At 33.9% G+C, this 14,813-nt stretch overlaps 1 protein-coding gene across 5 annotated transcripts; it reads left to right on the top strand.

The window, feature by feature from the left end:
• Positions 1-1,095: 1,095 nt before the first annotated feature.
• On the top strand, positions 1,096-12,815 carry LOC110921408 (truncated transcription factor CAULIFLOWER A). 5 transcript variants are annotated; one of them, XM_035986047.1, is made up of 7 exons: positions 1,096-1,352; positions 11,215-11,293; positions 11,361-11,425; positions 11,527-11,626; positions 12,145-12,186; positions 12,360-12,454; positions 12,573-12,815. In XM_035986047.1, the coding sequence occupies exons 1-7, from the start codon at positions 1,168-1,170 to the stop codon at positions 12,679-12,681; spliced, it is 675 nt and encodes a 224-aa protein (XP_035841940.1). In that variant the 5' UTR covers positions 1,096-1,167; the 3' UTR covers positions 12,682-12,815. The 5 variants fall into 5 exon arrangements, with proteins under 5 accessions (XP_035841940.1, XP_035841939.1, XP_035841938.1 ...); XM_035986046.1 differs by having other exon boundaries at positions 12,570-12,815; XM_035986045.1 differs by having other exon boundaries at positions 12,549-12,815.
• Positions 12,816-14,813: the final 1,998 nt, after the last annotated feature.

Below are 14,813 nucleotides of genomic sequence, written 5' to 3'. Positions count from 1 at the left end.
ACCACTCTGGTTTTCCAATACCACCTGGTTTCCTGTCTCCAAATTCCCAAAATATTATTATTATATTTTTGTCATCATCATTTTATTATTATAAAACTATCTTTTTTAAGGAAAAGAATATCTTACCAAGATTTCTAAAAATAGACTATTCTTCTATATATATTTTACATTTTATATTTATATTCTAGTTAAATATACAGATGGACTACATGTTAAAGTCATATTATGGTTTTGATCCTAAGTTTAGAAATATGTTACAGACGTAATTTCTGTAATATATATATATATATATATATATATATATATATATATATATATATATATATATATATATATATATATATATATATATATATATATATTCATAGAAAAATAGTACAAACTAAAATGAAATTATTGATAAAAAGTAAATAATTAATTTACCAAAAACATTTGAAAGCGACGAGAACATAATATATAGCAACATATTTCCACTAATAGTTGTTATTAACTTATTATAACCATTTTTGGAAACTTCTCAATAATCGTTACTAATTTTTTTAACTGCTCTTTTTTTTTTATCGTAAAACTTTGGATTTTGGTTACATAACTTTTTAATTTATTTTTCTAAACAACCAACTCAAACATACTTTTTAAACCTATTTGGACCAATCCCGTAGTACCATCTAAATTATACACCAAAGTACCACAGAACCATAAAACACTGGCGGCCTTTACCCACAAATACCCATATCCATGGACCTCACCATTTTACTCCACCCACCAATCAGACACACCTTACCCCACCTTTGAGTCCGAGAGTCACATTTCCAAACCTTTACCATACCGCAAACCCAACCCGTACCAGTGCCCCCCGTCCACCCTTAATTCTTTAAACCTATTTGTTAATATACATCAATGTTCATCTTTGAACAAAAACCTCTTTACTCTATATCATAATACCAACTGTAATAATAATTATAGTAACGAAATTTATCTTTTTTTCACACGTGATGTAATTTGTGGACGGTGTGCATTAAAAACATATTACTTTTTTTTCAACAAATTCGTTGGAAAAGCTATGATATAAAATTGGCTATGATATAGAACAACAAGTGCTTTTCTTTGTGTGTGTGTGTGTGAGAGAGAGATATAGAGAGAGAAAGAGGAGAGAGAGAGAGAGGGAAAATGGGGAGAGGAAGAGTAACGTTGAAGAGGATAGAAAATAAGATAAACCGGCAGGTTACCTTCTCCAAACGGAGATCAGGATTGTTGAAGAAATCTCATGAGATCTCCGTCCTCTGTGACGCCGAAGTCGGTCTTATCGTCTTCTCTACCAAAGGAAAGCTCTGCGAATATGCTTCTAATTCCTCGTACGTACTCGCTCTTTATCTTTATTTACTTTCTGTGATTTCTTTAGTGATTTTGTTTTGTTTAAACTGGAGTTTTCTTTGTGATTTTATGCAAGATTCATCATGCACGGTTTTCTTCCGGTGTATTGAATGAAATCCGATCGTGATTTGTGTGGGATTACACGTTTGTTTGTGTGATTTTGAAAATTTTTGTATAATCGTGATGAGTTGATGCTGGAATGTGGGGTTTTGGGTTACTACTAAAATTGGGATATTATATTAGGCCACGTTTATATTCATATAAGGAAATAAAGCAAGTTCAGTGGTAGTGGTCTTATTAGGTAGCTAGGCCCTCTAACCGATGGGGCTCTCCGTCCTCTCATAGAAAATTTAAAGTTTGTTAGTTCACAAACTGTGTGTGGCCACGGAACGCCCTCTCTACTTCTTCTGTCCGTGGCCACAGACAGCCGTCCCTCTTTGTGTCGGTTGTTCTATGACAACGGACTAGTTGCTTCTCTCCTTCACTTCGGCTGCATCTCTCATCCTCTCACAAAACGTTTATACCTTCACATATTGTCGGTGGCCACAGTCCTCGCTGTATGCCGGTCGCCTCTCTTTACAGTGGCGGATCCAAGAATTTTTCAGGGGTTTCTTCTGGTAGTTTCTCACTATTTTTTTTTCTAAATCATACAAGGTTTCTATTAATTTTTTTTCCAAACCGAAACTGAAGGTATACCCCTTGATCCACCACCGTCTCTTTTCCACCTTTGCCATATCTTTCCTACACGTGGCCGGATCTCCCCTCCACACCCTATTAGAGATTCTCTAACTATTGTTTTGTTTAAAAAATATTTTTATTAAGGATTTTTTAAAGGGTTTTGAGACTTTGGATTCTGGGATAATTAGGGGCTAATATACATTCATTTCCTTTCAAATTTACTCTCTAAGCTTCCAATTAAGTCATGATCAAAATCAACAATTGAGCTTGTAATTGCTTTAGGGTTTCTAATTTTTATTTCTATTTCAAATGTTGATAAGAATATTTTCTTGTATGCCAACATAATATTACGTATTATTCTTACAGTGTTATAAATAGTTGAAATGTATTATTCTTACATGTTCATTTAGAACATATTTAGTTTAAGTTTAAAAATATAGTGAATGGTAACAAAAACATATTTTTGTAGTGGTAATGAAATATTATTACGAATTGTTTCGAAGTATAATATTATTTACTACTTACTCTATATTGTATATCTCATTACTCTATTAATTTGTTAACATTGCTAATTCATATCAGAAGACAAATTAACTAAATATGTGTTGTTTTAACTTAGTTATATTCATTTCATGGCTTTAAATTAATTATGAAGTCACCCAACTTTTAAAACTCGTCATACGGGTGGACTAGTAATACTATTGTTAAAATATGTCGAAATGTTATATCATCCATTTGGGCTTTCAGGTTTCAGGTTATTTATTGATTCATTGGGCTGATGAGGTATTTGGGCTTTGGGCCTGTGTTTGTTAGTTTGTTCTAATCAGTTGTGGTTGTTAGTGATTTGTTACAGGACTCAAAATATCTAAGGGGTGTATTTGTAACTTTGAGGGCTATTGCTGTCATTATGAGATACTTATGGATCTTGTTGCAAGTTGCGTTGTGCGAGGATATAAAAGGGCTGTGTCAGTTTAGAGAGATCTAGATCTCTCATTTTGTTCACTCTCATCATCTCTGTAATAGTTAGGGTTTACTGGTGCTTCACCGTTGTATCTTTGATTCTCTCATCTGTTAGAGAGATTTCAGTGTGTTGTTGGTATAGATGATCATCAGTGGATGATCATCAACTCTGGTTGTATCGTTCCATTTGTATCGATCTTACGATTGTAAGATCTTAGGGTTTGGGGGGCATTTTTTCTGGTTTGGGTAAATAAGAGTTTTTGGTCACGTTTTGTCGCTATATCTTGTTCATCTTTGTTGTTTTCTGTTGTTTCCATCATAATACCATTGTTTTAACATGGTATCAGAGCTCTATTAGCTCTTGGTGTTGTTGTGTCTTGATTTGTCCGCTGCGTTCTTGTCTGATTGTTGATATTTTTTTGTTTTTAGGGTTTCTGTCTTGGAAACTGGTGATTGAAGGCAGATCTATTCAGATCTGTATTCTGGTGCTTTATTTGCTGGTTTAACCCTAAGTTAGGGTTTGGTGTGTTGTGGAACTCCTGCGTTAGTCTCTGAAACTTTAGTGTTTCAGGGCAAACTAACCAGAAGAGTTCTTGCTTTGCTGGTATATTCTTAACCAGATCTTGTGGTTCTTGAAAATCACAGATCTGGTATTGTTGAAGATATTTGCACCCTCTGTAAGATCGTTCTTATCCCTTGTTTTTACTTTTGTTGGATTAGTTGAAGTCGGGGTAGTGAGGACCGGCACATATTTGTTTGTTCTGTATTCTGTTGATATTGGTTGTTTTCTAGGGTTAGTGTGTGGCTCCTGAGTAAAGGCTTGTCCAGGCACCTTTTGAGTGACGAACCTGGAATCTGGTCCCTGACTCAGTTTCGCCCTTGGTTGTTTGTGTTATCTGTTTTGTTTGTTGATAGTTGTTGTTGTGTAATTGTTGGTGTTATTTGCTTGTTTTTTCTTTGATTGTTTGTTGCATTATGACTGGTGGTGAGGGAACTTCTGTTACCCTGATCAGTAAGCTTGACATAGGAGATCCACTGTTTTTACATCCTAGTGACTCAAGTGCTTTAACCATTGTTAGTATGAAATTAAAAGGCACTGAAAACTATTCTGTGTGGTCCAGTGCAATGAAACTTGCACTGGAAGCAAAGAATAAGTTTGGTTTTATAAATGGTAAATGTGTAAAACCTAAAGATAATGAGGTTCTTGCTGCACAATGGGATAGGTGTAATTCAGTGGTTCTAACTTGGTTACTGAATTCTATATCTGATGAGTTGTTTTTAGGTCAGGTCTTTTCCAAACTTGCTTCTGAAGTTTGGACAGATCTAAAAGAAACCTATGATAAAGTAGATGGTTCTGTTGTCTATGATTTGTACAAAAAGATTAATTGTATCTCTCAAAACGGTAGTTCTGTGGCTGAGTATTACAACAAGCTGACAACTATGTGGAAGCAGTTTGATGCAATGGTGCAACTGCCTTCATGTTCTTGTCAGGCTGCCAAGAACTACAATGATTTTACAACCTTAATCAAATTAATGCAGTTTCTCATGGGTCTTGATGATGTATATCAACCTGTGAGAACAAACTTGTTGACAAGAGAACCATTTCCTTCCGTTAAGGCTGCCTTTGCTTTGATATCTAGAGAGGAGTCTCATAGACTCACTAGTAGTAGTTCTAAAAGTCAGTCTGTTTCATATGTTGCAAAGTCAAACCCTCCAACTCAAAATACATTTAGGAGAAATTTTAAAGGTTCAAATTCAAATCTAAAATGTACCCATTGCAACATGCTTGGTCATACTGTTGATCGTTGTTTTGAGATCATAGGATATCCTCCTGGTATGAGGAAAAGAAATACAGGACAGTTTGCTAGAAATAACAATAGTTCTAACAATGTTAGTAATAATAAATCTGGTGTGTCTGTTAATTCATCTAGTTCTGTTGGGTCTGCTATGCCATTTACATCTGAGCAGATAGCAAAGCTGTTAGATCTTGTGAGTGAAAAATCTGGGGGTGAACAGTCAAAGGCAAATATGGGAGGTGAGTTGGTTAATATGTCTAAGTCTTTTGGTAGTTATATGTGTTGTTCAAGTAGTGTAAATTTTGAAATTCAATATAACTGGATAGTTGATTCTGGGGCTAATCAACACATGATTAGAACTGATAAAGACATGTTTAATTGTGTGGATGTTTCTGAATGTGGCTTGACTGTTGGTCATCCTAATGGTACTAGTGTAAAAGTTATAAAGATTGGTGAATTAAAATTGATTAATAATGTTGTGATAAAAGATGTTTTTTATGTACCTGATTATAGTGTAAATTTGCTATTTGTTCATAAACTAGCTAGAGACAATGGAATAGCTGTTTTGTTTAATGAGGACAATTGTATGTTACAGGATTTGAAATCAAAGAAAATCCTGGTGATTGGTAAACAAGAGAATGGTCTTTACATGATTGGTAGAAATGGTAATTCTGTGAATACTTGTTTTAACAGTGTGTTAATGTCTAATATGTGGCACAGTAGGCTTGGTCACCCTTCAGATCAAGTTCTGGCTGTTTTAAAAGGTAATTTAGGTATTAAATCTGTTCAACATGGTCCATGTGAAATATGTCACAAGTCTAAACAAGTTAGGGTTCCTTTTCCTCTTAGTGAACATAAGTCTAAAACTGTTGGTGATTTAATTCATTTGGACTTATGGGGTCCATATAAAGTTAGTAGTTATGAAGGTTATAAATATTTTTTGACTGTGGTGGATGATTATTCAAGAGCTGTTTGGTGTTATATGTTAAAAAATAAAACAGAGGTCTTTGAAAATGTTAAAGATTTTTATGAACTAGTGTTTACTCAGTTTAAGAGTAAAATTAAAGCTTTTCGGAGTGATAATGGTACTGAATTCGTAAATAATCAGATGGTCAGTTTTTGTAATAGTAAAGGAATTATACACCAAACGTCTTGTTCATATACACCACAGCAAAACGGTATTGTTGAACGTAAACATCGACACTTTTTAAACATAGCCAGAGCTTTGATGTTTCAGGGTGGCTTACCTTTGAGATTTTGGAGTGATTGTGTTCTGACTGCTGTTTACTTGATTAACAGGCTTCCTACGTTGGTTTTAGGTGGTAAGAGTCCTTATGAGTGTATGTTTGGTTTTAAGCCCTCTTTAGAACATCTGAGAAATTTTGGTTGTTTATGTTTTAGTACCATTCTAAATGAGTCAGATAAGTTTGCTTATCATGCTGATAAGTGTGTGCTAATTGGATATTCTAATACTAAAAAGGGTTATAAACTTTGGAGTTTAGATGAGAAAAAGGTGTTTTTTTCTAGAGATGTGAAGTTTTATGAACATGTTTACCCATTTAAATCTAAGTTTGTAACAGATAAATCTGTTGTTGATAAAGGTTTAAATCATATAAACTTTTTTGACTCATATGAAATGTTAACAACTGAATTTTCTCAAAATCCCAATGATGAAGAGGGTATTGCTGAGCCTCATGGTACCATCAGTGATGATCAGCAACCGGTTCCTTCTACATCTGCCACTCCTAGTTCGATTGAGTCGAGTCATGGCTTAGGTTCTAGTGTAGAAAGTAGTGTTAGAATGGAGTCTGGGAGGGCAGAGGACACTGTGGTACCAACTGATGAGGTCCACCCATCTGAGGGGAGTGTTTCTGATCTTAGGAGATCATCTAGAAACACTGTTTTACCAAAACGATTTGATGACTTTGTTCTTAATAGTAATGTTAAGTATGACATAGGGAAGGTTGTGAGTTATAATTGCTTGTCTGCTGAGAATTATTGCTTTACTAGTAAGTTGAATAAGTTGAGTGAACCCAGTTCTTTTGGTGAAGCATCCAAAGATTCAAGGTGGGTTGATGCCATGAATCTTGAGATGGAGGCTTTACTTAGAAACAATACATGGGAAATAGTTGATTTACCTGTGGGTAGAAAACCTATAGGTTGTAAATGGATATACAAAATAAAGTATAAAGCAAATGGTGAGGTTGAGAGATACAAGGCCCGTTTAGTGGCGAAAGGTTACAGTCAACGTGAGGGCCTTGATTTTGGTGAAACGTTTTCACCGGTAGTCAAAATGGTAACTGTTAGATGTGTCTTGAGTATAGCTGTTCAAAATGGGTGGACATTGTTCCAACTTGATGTGAATAATGCTTTTTTATATGGTGCTATATCTGAAGATGTATACATGACACCTCCTGAGGGATATTTTACAGAAGGTAAAAATAAAGTGTGTAAATTAATTAAATCGCTTTATGGTTTAAAGCAAGCGCCTAGAAAGTGGAATGAAAAACTCACTAGTGTGTTATTATCTGTTGGTTTTGTGCAAAGTGTTTGTGATCATTCTTTGTACACATTGTCTAAAGGTTCTGTGTTTATCATTTTATTAGTGTATGTGGATGACATTGTGATAACAGGGAATAATAATGATGAAATTGGAAAAATAAAACAAATGCTTAGTGATGCCTTTCATATTAAAGACCTGGGTATACTTAAGTATTTCCTGGGGATTGAGGTTTTATATGGAAAACATGACCTGTGTTTAAGTCAACGGAAGTATTGTTTGGAGTTATTGAGTGAATATGGTTATTTAGGTTGTAAGCCTGTATCAACTCCGATAGAGTTGAGCAGTTTAGTTAACTCAAAAACTGAAAGTAATACTGATAGTGTTGTAGATACTACTAATTACCAAAAGTTAGTTGGAAAACTGATCTATCTGTCGTTGACTCGTCCTGATATTAGCTATGCTGTTCAGTTCCTAAGCCAATTTATGCATAGTCCTACAGAAGGACATCTTAGAATTGCCTTGAGGTTGTTGAGATATTTAAAGTCCAGTCCTGGGTTGGGTATTGTGTTTAAAAAAGGTGTAGATTTGTTGTTAACATGTTATGCTGACTCGGACTGGGCAAAGTGCCTTGTCAGCAGAAAGTCTGTAACTGGGTTTTGTGTTTTCTTAGGATCAAACTTGGTATCCTGGAAAAGCAAAAAACAGAGTACAGTATCTAGGTCTTCAGGTGAGGCTGAATACAGGTCTATGTGTTCAGCCACTTGTGAACTTGTTTGGCTTGTTAATATTCTAAGTGAGTTAAAAGTTAACTGTAAGTTACCTATTCAGTTGTTTTGTGACAGTAATGCAGCTATTTCTATAGCTGCAAATCCTGTCTTCCATGAGAGGACGAAGCATTTTGAAATTGATCTGTATTTTTTAAGAGAGAAAATATCTTCTGGGTTTGTGAAAACTGAGAAGATTGATGCTGAAGGTCAATTGGCTGATGTTTTCACTAAAGGGTTAAATGTTAATCTTCATAGTTATTTTTGTGAAAAACTTGGGCTGGCAGATTGGTTTAAGCCAAATGGATGAAGGGGGGATGTTAAAATATGTCGAAATGTTATATCATCCATTTGGGCTTTCAGGTTTCAGGTTATTTATTGATTCATTGGGCTGATGAGGTATTTGGGCTTTGGGCCTGTGTTTGTTAGTTTGTTCTAATCAGTTGTGGTTGTTAGTGATTTGTTACAGGACTCAAAATATCTAAGGGGTGTATTTGTAACTTTGAGGGCTATTGCTGTCATTATGAGATACTTATGGATCTTGTTGCAAGTTGCGTTGTGCGAGGATATAAAAGGGCTGTGTCAGTTTAGAGAGATCTAGATCTCTCATTTTGTTCACTCTCATCATCTCTGTAATAGTTAGGGTTTACTGGTGCTTCACCGTTGTATCTTTGATTCTCTCATCTGTTAGAGAGATTTCAGTGTGTTGTTGGTATAGATGATCATCAGTGGATGATCATCAACTCTGGTTGTATCGTTCCATTTGTATCGATCTTACGATTGTAAGATCTTAGGGTTTGGGGGGCATTTTTTCTGGTTTGGGTAAATAAGAGTTTTTGGTCACGTTTTGTCGCTATATCTTGTTCATCTTTGTTGTTTTCTGTTGTTTCCATCATAATACCATTGTTTTAACAACTATCAATTTAATGACCGGTCCGGTTATAAAACTAGTGGTTCAACGTGCGTGCCGGTCTCAAAAAGCCGGTCAGGGAGGCCGTCAGCGGTGCTTTTACTGTATGGGGGTAGACACGCCAAACGCTTATACTGTAGTTGCACCTATGCATATCGAGGCATCGTATAACGAGATGCTCATCCTTTGCATTTCTGCTCGTATCCGTTTAATTGTCACTCACTCCTCTTAGTCTTTTAGCGTTCCTTGCATAATAATCAAAATTTTGTTTTTAGAGTTTAAAAGTTAACTTGTTGAATTTAGGAATTCTTGTTAGGATAGCAAAAAATGGGCCAGGTTACGAAATGGGTCGGGTGAAAAAAACAAAAAATGATGATAAAGTAAAATGTAGTTATTTAATATAACCGAGTATATGTCATTAAGGGGTTGATTGTTTAGCTCTTAATGATTTGGACTTCTTATTAGTTCAGCACTTAATGGTTCAGACTGTTTGTTTCGCGAGCAGATGTCTGAGTGGTTCAGACAATTGCCTCTGAATAGTTAAGCATAATACTAAATTTGAATGGTTAAGATCTCTAATCTGAATTGGTTAGACATTTACCTTTGAATGGTTAAGCATTATACCGGGTCTTAATGGTTCAGACGTCTTACTAGTTTAGCACTTAATGATTCTGACCTTTTAATAGTTTAACACTTAACCATTTAGAAGTTGTCAAACAGCTCCTAAATCTGATATAACACGCATATCTTCTCCGTGTTCTCATTTTTTTGAAAACGCACAATGATATATTCATTAATAACATTGACAATTCTATATTTTCTAATACACTTCAAGCGTTCAAAAATCCTTTAACTAAGTGGTTGAGAAAGTCTTTTTTAACTAAAGTTGTACGGAATTCTATTCCGCTCGTGTCGTGAGTATGCCCATTTAGCACCTGGCCCACTACCAGACGTAAACCCATTTATACGACCAAACGTTTGGAAAAAATATCCCAATTGGATTGACGTTGACGGTTGACCCGCGTGAGTGTGACAATTTAGCTAATTTATATACTTGTACAATATATGTACTCTATTAATGTTATATACGTAGCGTGAGATTTATTGATGAACACTTAAAAAGTAGAAAAATCAGGGAACAGTACATTTAACATGTTAAATATATTTTAAAAATTCAAATTAACATGTTAAAAATCATTTTTGTAAAAAAAAAAAAGTTTAACCCTTTTGAATTGTTTTTTAAACTTTTTTTTTATTTTTTTTTGGTTTTTGAATTTTTTATTAAAAAATGTTTCTACATGTATTTATAAGGAAAGCGCCGATTTTTTTTTTAAATTGATTTTTAACATGTTATGTTAGATTTTAAACATATTAAATGCATGGTTCCTCAGTTCTCTACTTTTTTAGCGTTAACCCTCTCCTATACCTACATATGTTATTTAGTAGTGGTTAAGGTTAGTGTAAAACGGACATTTTTATGCAATGTGTAAAAAGTCTATATAGGCATGGTGTTTTAAATTTTAGGTATGGTGTTTTATATTCTTTTGATATGGTATAATATAGAAAAAATATAAAACACCATATGTATTCTAGGCATTTATTTTAAAACACACCGATTAAATTCTTTGCATAATGTTTTAGATTTCATACCAAGAATACATTTAATTATGTTTTAAATTATTACGTTTGGTATTTTCTATATAATATCATGCCAAAAGAATATAAAACATCATACCTAAAATTTAAAACACTATGCCTACATAGACTTCTTACACTTGGTATAGACTGATCTTATACTTTGTAGGAAAAATGCACATTTTACAGGAACCCTTAGCATTTAGTAATTATAAATTCCAGTATAAGTTATTTATTTAATAGCCAGAAAATATTGTTTTCCTTAATTTTACATATTTTATTTATTTATTTATTTATTTATTTATTTATTTATTTATTTATTTATTTTTTAAAGTTATGGAGTACTACGTTTTGGATCATCTTGGCATCATCTATGTATGTTAAAAGGACGTAACTAACTTTCATGAACATGTGCAATGTTTCATGAGAAGGTGAAGCACCGGTGCACCGGTTAATTATAGATATTAGATATAATACTATTTCATGGTCATAGAAATGTTTGAGATTTATGGACTACACAAAAATCAACCATCATAACATGCAACCTTTTACAAGCTTTACTTTGATGTATACAAGTTTTATTATGATCATAAACAGAATGGAAAGGATACTTGAGAGATACGAAAGATACTCGCATGCAGGGACGCAACATACTTCAACAAACATCGAATCGCAAGTATGTCAAGCTGTTTAATGTTCAAACTTCTTGCATAACTGTTTTCTTTCTAATCAAATTCTTGTAGGGAATCTCGACTATGGGTTATGCCAACCTTAAAGCTAGAATTGAGCTTTTGCAGAAAAGAGAAAGGTACTTCAGCACTTGAAACACATGTACAAGTGTTTGATTAAGATTTTGTAAAAAAAACATGTTTTGTTAACAAAGCATGTTTTTTTGTTTATACTTTTTAGGCATTTAATGGGAGAAGAACTTGATTCTCTAAGTCTCAAAGAGATTCATAATCTAGAGCAACAAATTGATACAAGTCTTAAACACATTAGGCTAAGAAAGGTATGTCGCATCTTCTTCATTTCTTTTCATGTTAACAAGTATTAAGCACCCCCGCGTTGCGGCGAGGGCGAACACTAATGCCACACTACTGCCAGCGACCACCGACACTGGAGTTGCAGCGTGTTAATGCGAAGAAATTAAACCGAAACGTAAAACATAGAATAAAATAACTAAGTTGATCTATGACTCGCGCGTTACGATGAACCCACGTCTATTTTTCCCGTTTGACAGGTTCATCATAATCTATATATAATAAATATCATTACCACTATACAAACCATAATGCATACATTAAAACAACCATTGCATCAATATGTTGCAAATTATATTTATACAAGATTTTGGCTAAATTAATTAGATTATTATAAATAATAATAATTTACAAGAAAAAAACAACACAACTTGCAACAAAGCAATGCATGAAACACCATATTAACACATAGTACAATATCTTAATGTTAAAACCTAATGCAAATTAATAGTATATAAATTAGTGAGATTTAAACTGTTATTTGCAGAATCAGCTAATGCTTGAATCAATTTCTGAGCTCCAAAATAAGGTACGCCGGTTTTTTCATATTCGTTAATAAGCAAAATTTTGTTAAGTAGGTAGGTTCAAGATTTCATATCTGAATACCCTGCTAACCAGTGGGACCAGATAAAGCACAACTTATGTCGGACAAATGGTACAAGCCACTAAACCTAAACAAAATGAAACTTTAAATGCATGCAGGTCAAAAAGAAGGAGAAAGAAGCAACCCAACATGAGTTAGAACGACAGACCCATGAGATGATGCCTTCAATTCATGTTGACATGTTATGCAACCGGTATTGTTACTCTTTTTTTTTTTTTTTTTTTTTTTTTGAATTTGCTTTTTGAAGTCATGAAATATAAGTAGTTGAATAGACACCGACAACTGAGGCGTGAGCAATTGTTACACAGCAGCGATATGTGTCAGGCAGGAGGTGATGGTGAAGTAGAAGAGAACCCGAGAGAAGGTCAACCGTCAATAGTAATGCCAGCTTGGATGGTTCAACACCCGACGAATAAGTAAAACACTTATATAATGAGTTTTGTTGTTGGTAATGTGATATATGGTATGCAGTAACTATAAACAATGCCCCTATGTTTATGGGTTGTAAGATGATAAAAGTTTGTCAAGTTCGAATTTAGCTTTCATTGCCTTTATACATCGTAATGCCCACTATCAAATCCTAAATCTACTACACAATACTCTAATACTACCAGTTACAAGGGTCTTACAAAACACATCAAATAGCCCATTAAATTGTCGTTTTATATTGGTTGATATATGTATACCCATTAAATTGGTTGCTTAACGGGTACTACTAGAATAATGCATATGATATAGAAACAACGAAGTAGGTGAAGTGAGGTCTGCATATATTCTTGACTCAACGAGTGTTATGCGTGCTCCTCCAACTTGGGTTTCTCCTCCTTTTAATCGCTTTAACTTTCTAAATATAATGCAATTACTTCATTAATCAATTTTCACAGTTTCGGTAATAAGACGTTTCTTTGTTTTGATTTCGGTTTACAACTCGTCTTTGTGTTTCGATTATTATTAATTTATGCACCCAGTCAGATCTCAGACCTTGAATTTTAATATTATTATATAGATAGTTTATTTGATTGTGATTTATGTAAAAAATAACACATCACACATTTTGAGTTTCGACAAACTCATTGTTATTAAATATTCAGTTATATATATTTTTGAAATTTTTAAATATGTTTATTTATGGCATGTATCTAAATCAATTTCAATCATACCTAATCTGTAATTATCATTTATTAACTACCTAAAAGATTTTATTATGTTGGTAATCTTACTATCTACTTATATATAAAAGGAGTAGTGCTGATGTAAGTTTGTCTACGTGTCAAATTTCCAGCTATGCCACATAGCCTTTGCTGATGTCATAAATCACATTAAAAATCTAATATATTGTATTAACTTTTTAATTAATATATTTAATTATATTGACTTTAGATTCAAAATTCAAAATTTGGCTGTAAATTCAAAATTCAAACAATATCCTATAAAACCTTCTTTTTAATTTCTCCTATCAACTCTCAGCTCTCTCTCTCAAAGCCCTAATTTTTCTCTCCTCACAATCGGTAGGTCAAGCACACAATCAGATTCAAAATTCGATCACTTTTGAAGATAGAAAAGTTTCTTCCTTATTCTCGTCTCATTTTCTTCATTACATTTCATATTCTGAAACTCAACAACTCGATTTTGCTGCATCAGATTCTGATCAATTGTCAAGTCTTCGTTGTGGATGAAATCAACAAGTCAACGCCATAGTTTCCATCCACTAAACAGAGGACAAGGAAGCTTATGGTAGCACACATCCGGCGGTGGTGGTCGTGCAAGAAGAACAGAGGCGTCGACTGCGGGTAAGTCTCGCACCTCCGATTTAGTTATCAAAACAGTAAATCGATGTTATAAGTCTCGCACCTCCGATTTGATCTCATGAGATATGTTGATTTGTAGTTGTAAATCAATGTTTCCCTGATTTTTGATTCGCTAATTTTAAGCCCTAATTTTTTTCAACTTTTGCTCTAATTGAAGGATATTCACATCACATGAGTTTTTGTAACAGGGATTATGATGCGGAGAGTGAAAGGCAGTAGCAGGTGGAGGAGTTTTACAAGATGAACCACATTAACCAAACATATGAATTTGTAAGCACTCAATGAAATTATTATTATTTAAATTTTCTTTAGTGTTGTGAAAGTATGGTAAATAAAATGAAATTTTAATGGTGAGAATGTAGGTGAAGAAGATGAGAGAGGAGTATAAGAAACCGGATAAAGTGGAGATGAGTGTCTGGGAGTGTTGTGAACTGTTAAATGAAGTTGTAGATGATAGTGATCCTGAGTTGGATGAACCGCAAATCGAGCATTTGCTGCAGACAGCTGAAGCTATTAGGAAAGATTATCTAGATAAAGACTAGCTTCATTTGACTGCCCTTATTCATGGTATATCTATATGTTAATATCGTATATATATATATAATATATATATACACACACACACACATATAGCATACTACATATTGAAGAGGTATAAGCAAGAGTTTGCTTACACTTGGCAGAGGTATAAATACATTAGTGGTGGTGTCAACCGCGGTGATGGAGGCTGTTGGTGCATTTGGA

This window comes from Helianthus annuus, chromosome 16 (assembly GCF_002127325.2).
Source record: "Helianthus annuus cultivar XRQ/B chromosome 16, HanXRQr2.0-SUNRISE, whole genome shotgun sequence".
In the NCBI taxonomy this organism is placed as follows: domain Eukaryota; kingdom Viridiplantae; phylum Streptophyta; class Magnoliopsida; order Asterales; family Asteraceae; genus Helianthus; species Helianthus annuus.
Note: the sequence above shows the minus strand (reverse complement) of the source record. Positions and strands in the feature narration are given on the sequence as shown.